Consider the following 10,186-nt stretch of genomic DNA (forward strand, 5'->3'; position numbering starts at 1 on the left):
GGACGATGAACACTTGGAAACACAGCTTCAAGAGCGCCCGCCGACCGCCAAGCACGAGCACATGGAGACTAGAAGCAGCACGCACTATTTGGAGAGCTCAGTGACGAGAAACAGTGGGCAAGGAGTTTTGTTATGTTAACCCCGCCGGATTGCATGTATACTTTGTGACGTACATAGTGCAGTGCCCTTTAGGTGCTTAGCGCCGGGCGGAGTAAATTCATCATCATCATTATGGCTTCGTGTCCGCGCGACGCAGACTAATTCGCGACTTGTAAGAAAAAAAAAAAAAAAGGGAAAAAAAGGCACAATTATCTATGACGCTTCAATAGCACGACAGCATTGCTTTCGCGTTTTTTGGGGACGTATACGTAACGCAGTGAGCGTGTGCGACAGCCGGGCAAAATTGCAATTCTCGCCCGCTTACGCTGAAGCGAGACGACGCCGCAGCAAACTGGGCAGTCGGGCAAGAGAGAAGCGCCCGCCGCGACTACACTCTAAAGATGCAAGAAAATGCCGTTAGCGAACAAAGAGCGCTAGAGACAGGATTACTGATCACGACGGAGAATGCTAGCCGATTTCTGGAATATCACGAGGCGTACGGAGTGTTGAATTGCGTGAAACATGGTTACGCGATCCGAAGTCTCGCGGATCATCTAAGCAGGAATCACGTCGTCAGCAAGAAAGAGCGAGCCGAAGTGGTAAAGCAACACAAATCCTTTGCACAATGCGAAAGCTGTTCCGCTGCCGCCGCCGTTAGAGCAGCCTTTCGCAGCTTTAGGCAAACCGCAAAAAGCGTTTATCTGTCGAGAGCCGGAGTACTAGTATATTAGCGCCCACCCGAATGGCATCCGAATACATTGCAATCAAGTGCACAAGTGGGGCCTATCGCAGAGGAACAGACGCACTGGGACTCAATCTGGGTGCAGACATTCTTCAAATCGGCCGGTCTGCAGAGGTACTTCACTGTCTTGTATAGCGGGGATGAGAGCAACCCCGAGCAAGCAGACGGCCAAGAGACTACTCTAGCAGTGATGTCGACTGGAAATACTTCTACGACAAGCGCTTTAGATGAAGCCGACATCTCAGCGCTTGTAACAGACTGGAAGGAGCATGACAAGAAGCTGGACGAGGAACTGAAGATAGCAGGAGCGAAGACAGCAAAGACAGATCACACTCTGTGGTTCAAGAAGACAGGCTGGGCGGAACACGTCGCCGGCTGCAATCTGAGGCATCTGAGTCAGGCGGTTCGACTACCGGATCGCGACGAACACACGCTTCAAAAGGCGGTCGATCTAAACAGCGCTCTAATCAAAAAATGCGTCGCAGGTCTCTCGTCGCTCGACAACGGGACCCGTAGATGGGTCAGAAGTGCGAAGCATTCCGAGATCGATCAGCGACCGCTCTCAAGGCTGCAAAACGTCGAGAGTCAGCAGACGTACGCAGTGTACATGGCACGGCTGCTCTGCTACAGTCTGAAAGTACTTCAAAGCTGCGACGATAGCGAGAGGCTATGCGAGAGCGAAGGCGGAGACAATATCGAGGAGAGCGATAACGAGAGCGGTAGCGAGAGTCACTATGAGAGCGACAGAGAAAGCGACAGCGACGGTGAGAGCAACAACAGGCTGGACACTCAATCCGTCGTCGACGATTGCAAAGACTCCCTCAAGCTGTACCCGTGGCAAAGCGGGCAGAAAGAACTGCTGAGGCGAGTGTGTGAGAGCATCGAGAACGGCTGGGACTGGAGGTCTCAGGAGAATGCTCTGCTAGAATTCTACAAGTCGCTCATGTCTCAGCGCGTGAGAGGTGACACGTTTAAAAGTGCAATCTTACACTTTCTTGCCGTTCTAGGCATCAACGAACAGACGAGGCGGCTGCGGCAGGCGAACGACTTCTCTTACATGCTATCCGGCGTCGTCTACTGCGCGCGAGTGATCGCTGTCGAGGTCATACTGCCGTCAGGGGAGAGGGAGGATCAAGGCGACGAGGACGACGAGCGCTTCAAGCAGGAGAGGGACAAATACTTGTACAGCGTCATGAGTAAGGCTCTCAGCATGCTGGCTTACGGCAAGAGTATTGCGATGAAAAACGGCAACGCAGGCGCGATATCTTGGTCGGACGATCGAAAAGTGATGTCGTATAAAGGCAGGGAGATCGACGCCGCTCGCTTCGGTATCATGGTGAGAGGCGTCGTCGAGGAGGCAAAAGACAGGCTGTGGAAGCATTTGATGTGGGCGAGGACGCAAGAGGAGCGGTTCGAGATGCCGCTCGAGCAGCTACAGGATGATGTGACATGGACCAAGCGGGAGTGGATAATTAGGCGCGCTCTAGTAGACCCAGACGGCAAGAAGATGTTCAAGAAAGGCACTCGCGAGTGGTCGAGGGTGGGAGTGCAGAAACACTTACGCATGGTCAACCGCTTTCGAGAGCTACTTCTTTTCTACGTTCACGTCACAGGCTGAGAGCCGGCGAGGGGGTCGGAGATCACGTCGATACGCTTCCGCAACGGCTTTCATCAGGACATAAAACGTCTTTACGATACAGGTGCATATCGTAGTCGTCAGTGCAAGGATGCATCCGCACGGGATATCATCCCTGCACGTGGAAGACCGCGAAGGGCATCCTCCTACGCAAACAGGGCAAACCCACGTACAGCGTCGCGAAAGCATATCGGATCATCAGCCTGCTTAGCTGTCTTGGGAAAGTGGTCGAGAGGGCGGTCGCAACTTGGATCGCGTCCTACTGCGAAACAAACGACATCTTCCATCGAGGCCAGTTCGGCTGCCGACGGGGAAGGGGAACGTCAGACGCAGTGACCCAGCTCGTTGCAAAAGTCGAGAGTGCATGGAGCCAGAAACGAGTAGCGCTCGCGCTGCTCCTGGATGTCAAAGGCGCTTTTGACCGGGTCAACAAACAAAAACTCATCTGGCGGATGATACAAGTCGGTATAGCGGGCAACATGGTGCGCTGGGTGGACTCGTTCTTGTCAGACCGCAAGGCCATGTTGGTGATCGACGGAAGGACGGGCGAGACCCGCAGTATCCAAGCAGGCCTGCCGCAAGGATCACCGATATCGCCGATACTGTTCATCCTGTCCGTCAGCGAAATGTTCCAGTGGCTAGAAGATAGACACGCGAGACTTCAAGCCATATCATTCGTGGACGACGTTGGGCTAGTGGCAGAGTGCCACGACCTGGACGACGGCGCAAGGCAGCTCGAGGCAATCGCCAGAGATGCGATACAATGGGGTTCGGATAATAAAGTCGAATTTGAAGTCAGCAAGACCGAAGTACTCATCTTCAGCCGAAGTCGCAGGATCCTACAAGACGCAAAATTCGTGGCCGTCCGCATCGGACAGCAGACCTTTACCATCAAGCAGGGGGCGACCAGATGGCTCGGCTTTTGGCTCGATCCGAAGCTGTCATTCAAGACACACTTCGAGAACAGGATGGCTAGCGCCAAGGGGGCTCTGCAGCGGGTATCCAGCCTCAGCAGGTGTAATGGCGGCTTGTCCGTCAACTTGATGCGGAGGGTGGCCGTGGCCGCAGTGACCTCCGTGGCAATGTACGGATCGGAGATCTGGTGGAGGGGCCAGAAAGACCGATTGCGGAAAGTGCAGCTACTGCTGAACAGCCAAGCAAGAGCCATCACAGGGCTGCTGAGGTCGACTCCTCGAGCATTTCTACAGGCAGCTTCGTGCTTACCCAATGCCCAAGACCTCCTCGACCACCGTCAGACCAAGTTTGCGATGCGGGCGCTCAATGCGGACGGGGACCACCCCACGCACCACCTCCTGCCCGCCAACTTCCGCTTGGGTGAGCTCCACCGTCACGAGGAAGCAACAGGGCAGCCGTCAAGCATCGGCTGGACGAGGCCGGAGAAGACACACAGATCGTTTGGAAGCAGACTCGCATAGCAGATAGTGAGACACGTCAGCTACGACACCGAGTATGGATTCCAGCTGCTCCGCAGAGCAGACCCACTCACGGCAAGCCCGGTGGTTCGAACCCAAGGCTACTCGAGCATGCCTCAAAGAATGCAACCGGACCACTCGCATCAGCTAACACTGTTTATAAGCACGAAACAGGACGTGAGCTTTGGTGTGGGAGTGGCATGAAGAGAGCGACATGCATGGAAGACGAGAGGGTCGTCGCTAGGCAAACACATCACAACAGCCGACGCCGCCTTGCACGCGATCGGCATGGTGACGAAAAATCTCGTCTCGACACTTTCGAAAGCAGATCACAGCCGCGCAGAGATCGTGACAGAGTCGCGGATCGGACTGATCGCCATCGAAGCAAAGGCCAATGGACTCTACCGATCGTTGCTAGCATCAAAAGACACGCGCAGCGTGTTGAAGATGCGGGCGGTGGAGTGGTCCTGACATGGCTGGAGAACGACGAAGACGTGGAAGGCTACGAACTAGCAAACGCCGCGGCACAACGAGCAGCAAAGCAACAGTCCAAAGAGATGCGATCGGCCTCGCCGTCGTACGTGAAGCAAGCCGTCGAGGCAAGGTGGAGACCAAAAGCCAAGATCGACGAAGACATCGCAAACGCGAAGAAGTCGGTTGCAGCTCGATACCTGCAGCTCAAGTCTGGCCATGCGGTCACAGGAGCCCACCTGCTCAGGATCGGCAAAGTCGAAGATGCGCAATGCTGGTGGTGTGGCGGGAGCGGTCAAACAGTTGGCCACCTCCTGCTGCATTGTCGGAAGTGGCGAAGGCAGCGAGACTATGCTGCGGGGGCTGCGCGCGGAAAAGGTCTCTATCAGCGCCAGGCGAGACCGAGCAGACCTGGAGGGCCTGTTCAGAGACGAAGCCGCTAAAGAAGTCCTCCGGTTCGTCGGAAACACAGAAGCGGGCAGGCCAATGGCCATAGAAGGGAACAGGGATGACTATTGGGACATTGAACGACTGGATCAGATAGTGGATGAGGGGGAAGTGATACTGAGAGACGGAGAAGAGTAAGGGGGAGATTGGGTGTGAAAATGGCAAGAAAGTACGATGGCACAAAGCCCAAACGCGGTGGCGGCTCGGTGAAGTCGGGACGGCGAGCTGAACTGTACGAGAAAATATCAAGACGGGAGCATACCTAGAAGCCACATAGATTGTCGCGAAGGTAGCCGACGTGCCATAAGCTATTCAGCTTGAATGCAGTATGATTAAAAAAAAAAAAGAAAAAAGCAGTGTGCACAAAATTGTGGCTGGGTGGCGAAGAGGGTATGATAGACATGTTATCTATTAGGTACAGCACCTACGCTGGAGCACGCACAAGAGATCGAAATGCAGCATGGGAAAATCGCTGAACTATCAGGGCCATACAGCGTTGATGGAGTCATCTGATTTGAAATGCAGATACGTTCACTGTCTAGCAAAATTGTCAACCCGAAATGTGTGTGGACCGAAAAGAGGATCTGTTAGAATCTCTCCAGCTGAAGGGCGTTCAGAAGGGCGGTACCGGAGAAGTCGAAGCAAGAACCCCCCAATTCTCTCTAAATCTGTGTCCGTGAGAGTCGGTGGTTTATCATCATCGTGATATGTCTCGCGTAGCCAATCTTTAAGGTTCCCGACATCCATTTCAGCCGAATCTGCCTGGTTGTCAATACTATTGATCGCCACCGAAAGGTTATATATCTTGCGGTTGTGGCCTACCAATATCTTGCAAGGTAGAATACCCCTGCCACTCCGAGGGAAGCTCGCCAAAAGTTCCGATCCATTGGCTGACTAGTTCTTTTTCTTTAAACAGGAACGAGTCGAACGGCGGATACCCAACGATCAAGGCAAAGATCTGTCAAATTGTCAGTCCTGCGTAGGCTGCTAGACAATGCATGTACGGACTGTGCAACCGAGGGACCAAATGTCGGCTTCTTTATCCCATTGGCTTGTTACCACTGCCTCTGGGGCTCGGAACGGGAGCGGGCAACGCATCCTCATTGTGCTCGGGTGATGGTTAGAGAAGAATGCGGAGCCAAGGTCTATCACCTTCACCTTGCAATTGGTCGCCGACTTAGGTTGAGGAACCGCTGAAGGAAGTACAAGGTATTGCGGTAAATGGTTGGTGAGCCTTTGTCCGTGAGACACCCGAACGTCTGCAGTGGCTGGTGCGTCCATTAATGCCACGATTTCTTCGGCTGATTTTCCCAAAACGGTTGGGGTCAAAAGCGCGATGTTTCCCGGATGTAGATCTATACATAGCAAATCTTAGTAGAATGAACTTTTCATAAGGGTGGGCTCAGCTTACCACCGTGTACTATGCCCATATCGTGCATATAAGACGTTGCCTGTACTACTTGTCTGGCCACGTCCCATGCTAGGCCACTTGGAAGCCGGTTGGCCTCGTAATTCTCAGACATCGATGACATCGATGCGCCAAGGAGCTCCAGAATGAGACACTGGTGCACACCATTGGGCCCTTCAAAGGTAAAAGAATCGAACATTTGTGGCAGTTTATCCTTTCCTGGATGTTCTGCAGGACCACACGAAAGATGATGATACATGGATGCTTCGTGGTTTTCGTCGCATAACTCCGACACGAGAACTTTCATCGCTACAGGTAGCCCTAGACTGTGGCTTGTCAGAATATACCCTCTACAAAGAAAGGATCGTACCAACTCGTGATCTTTCCCAAGCCAGACAGTGGCATAACCGCCCCATCCGAGTTTGTGCAGGACCTCATATCGTCCTGACTTCAGACGGTCGCCTAGATGCAGAGGGTGATAACCACCTGCTCTGTATCGATGAAGAGGTTCAGCATCAAGCTCACACGTGGCAGCTCCCACAGTCTTTGCCATCGGAACACCCATATATAGAAAACGATGGGTAAGCCCCAAAATATCCCTAAACGACGTTTGAAGTCTCGACTTCAATGCCACCGATCTGGCGAGGACGCGTAGGCATTGCATTGCATGAGTTTGAGTTTTGTATTGTGAGATAGTGCTTACATAGAGGGCAGGCTTGCAGGAGTAAAATTGCGATCATGTCACGTGAGTATGTTTAAGCGCCCGGGGTAGCGCGCGCGTACAGTAGCGTGTTTCCAGCAACTTGTGGCTAGTCCAGTGATATCCACCAGCTGAGCGTTGCCCCGCATTTCATTCATTCATCCGACTTGGAGTGATACGACGACGGGAACATATTTATTGTGCTATGTTCCCAATTTTTTTTCCTTTTGCCAACATCGCCATTTCGAGACATCCTGAGTATCTCCATTATGACTGGACGCATCCCAACAATCAAGTTCCTTCAACGCATCCGTGATGCAAGGAGACGTCGACTGATCCAGAATCTTACGCGCGAAGTCTGGAACACTCCTGATTGCGCACATTTTACGGATGTGCTTGTCAAGTAATTAATACAAGCTTGCCCAAGAGCGAGAGCTGTCTGACCACTTCGTTAGAAACCCACTACACACGAGTCATTCTGATTCGAGACCACATATTACCGTCCGTATGAGGACGGACGACCAGATTTCCAGAGGAACTGGCCAAACTGTCCACATCTACTACGATGCGCAGTCTGAGGCATATGAAGCATTCACGTTGTACTCGGAGCGGAACGACAAGCCATCAAGCGATGAACCAAAAGCGGAATAATACGATGAAGGATCACTAAGTAGTATAGCCAAACGACTCTTTCTTTCAAATGAAGGCTGTAACAGATATATTAGAAGCGCGGAAGCAACGCGCGAAGTACGCGCCATTTACGCGTAGAGAAGATGCAAACAGTAGGCAGAAGGTATTTACGCTTCCCATGTTTCCCTTCGATCTTTGTTATTTCTCGCCTTTCACGATCCATTTCCGCCGGCCCTGACGAGTGTCCTGATGTCTTCCCGAGAGATCTCTAGCGCTTTAGACTACTTCACATGCTTACCAGAGTATCGTGTCATACTATGCAAGACCTGCCACTATTGCGTTTGGCCAGATAACGCGCGTACCCACCTCAGAGAAAAGCATAGCAGGCTGCCAAAAGCAGAAAGGGCGCTCATATGTGACGAACTACAAGCCTGGCAGGAAATCTCTCGCTCGCATGAACACTTTGAAGTTCCACGGACCGTCGACAAGCCTGTAGTTGGTTTACGCTTATTCCAGGACGGGAAGCAATGTCGACTAGAGCCGGAGAGATGCACCTTTGTCTGTCGCGCGATGGACAGCCTGAAGAAGCATTGGCGAATAGTACACAAATGGAGCGCCACTGGGAGAAGGGGCGGGTCCAGGGCAGCGTCGTCACTTCACGTTTCTCTTCAGAAACAGGCGGATGCATGGAAACCTGTTTGTTGTCAGCGCTTCTTCCACACAGGACGCCACACAAGCTACTTCACAGTGCTCTCGGAGAGGCGAGTCGAGGACAGTGACGCTCGACAACGAGACGCGAATCCGGACTCGATAGCGGCCTCAGTGTTACAGGACCTTGCCATTATTGAGCAAGATCAGGAAAAGCGAGGCAATATAGCAAGTGAGGAAAAAAGTGAAAAGGAGACTTCTCCTTGGCTGCAACTGACCCGGTGGCTTTCATATCTCAACGGCCACTGCCTGCTCGATGTCGCCGCGTTGGTGAGACAGCCAGATGCAGCTACTGAGCCAGTGCTACTTTCTATATGCAATAGGCTGGAACGTGTAGTCGAGGATGCATACCATTCCGTCTGCAACGACAGCATCAACGTATTTGATCAGGTCCGGATCAACAGCTTCTTACAGCGACCAAGCGCAACTGACCGCCCGCTACTGGTCAAGCTTCAGAGGTCGACATGGCGGCACTACACTAGGATTTGGAAGGCGCTTCTCAGTTTCGTAGTTCGAACTGCACAGCCAAGCAATGACATACAACTCCGGCATCATCTAACGAATGGGCAGGCAGCCAATCTTCAGATGGCAGTGTCAAAAGCGGAAGAAAAGGTTCAATTGTCCGCAAGAGGTGAATTAATCGGAGAAGAAGCAACGTCCGCGCTGGAAAAAGTCAGCGACCAACTGGACGGCTATTGTCTCGATCTCTGCATATCACTACTAGACCACGACCTCAAAGGAAAGACCTGGACATCCGATTCTGGATTCACCGTGTTGTTGACGACCCCACGGAGAACCAGAAGGGGTGGAGCTTCTTGCGTCACCCACAGAACCTCCAAGGCCCTCTACCAGATCGAGACGTATGGCTCTTGAAAAGAGTACTTGAGACCCCGTGGCTCCAGGATGAGTTCATTTGTGCGGGAAGTTCAGCCGCAGAACAACGTTGGAATCAAAGCGTGTGTCAAACATATTTTCTTCAAGTCGAGGCGTTCCTCGAGCAGCTGCTCCTACTTATTCACCTAACGGCAGGTCAGCCAGCACGAGGCAGCGAGACGCTGAGCTTGAGGCATGTCAATACTGTTAGCGGCCACCACAGGAACGTTTTCGTCGAGGGCGGCATGGTGAGCACAGTGACAACCTACCACAAAGGCTACAGCACCACTGGTAACACAAAGATCATCCACCGCTATTTACCAAAGGCGGTCGGAGAGCTTCTAGTATACTACCTCTGGCTCATTCAACCATTTTGCAGAAAGCTAGAGATGCTTGCTTTGCGTAGAAGAGACCTTCCGTCCCCATTCTTATGGGCGAAGCAAGGGAGCCTCGATCCTTGGGATAGCTCCAGACTCAGTCGCGTACTCCAGCGCGAGACGAAGCAAGCATTCGGTGTCGCAATGAACATATCTGTGTACCGACACCTAGCGGTTGCTATCTCTCGGAAGCATCTTAAATGTGGCGGCTTCATACGTGACTACGGCTTAGAGGAGTCTGGGGTGGATAGACAAGGCTCTCACACATCGTGGACAGCAGGTACAACATATGCTCGTGGGCTGGAGGAGGCTGCTGGGCACGTCGAAGCGAGAGAGTCAGAGTATCGCCGAGTTAGCCAAGAGTGGCATGACTTTTTGGGATTTCCCTCAAGCTCTCTGCCTTCACGGAACGGCCGCTGGACGACACGACAAATAGAGCGGATAGAGTGTGGCAGAGGCGGAAGATAAGCGGTGAAGTCAGAGTTATACCAAATCAGTAGTGACAGCTGGGGCGGATATTTTGAAATAGAGATAGAAATGAAACATTAGTTCTCTCTACATCTCCTCCACGCCTGACACACCTCTGTTAAGCTTCTGCGCCATGCTAAGCATCAAACCATCGACAAACGACTGCCAGTAGGATAAAAATATTCTTTGTAGTT

The 10,186-nt window shown here is 52.5% G+C and overlaps 1 protein-coding gene across 1 annotated transcript; it reads left to right on the forward strand.

The window, feature by feature from the left end:
- Positions 1-1,031: 1,031 nt before the first annotated feature.
- Positions 1,032-2,459, forward strand: WHR41_09647 (uncharacterized protein; the record flags this gene model as incomplete). The annotated part of the gene is made up of 1 exon (XM_069378249.1): positions 1,032-2,459. One exon carries the CDS (start codon positions 1,032-1,034, stop codon positions 2,457-2,459), a length of 1,428 nt encoding a protein of 475 aa, XP_069224920.1.
- Between the last annotated feature and the right edge of the window lie 7,727 nt (positions 2,460-10,186).

This window comes from Cladosporium halotolerans (assembly GCF_011745625.1).
Source record: "Cladosporium halotolerans strain TM138-S3 chromosome Unknown Sca147, whole genome shotgun sequence".
Classification (NCBI taxonomy): domain Eukaryota; kingdom Fungi; phylum Ascomycota; class Dothideomycetes; order Cladosporiales; family Cladosporiaceae; genus Cladosporium; species Cladosporium halotolerans.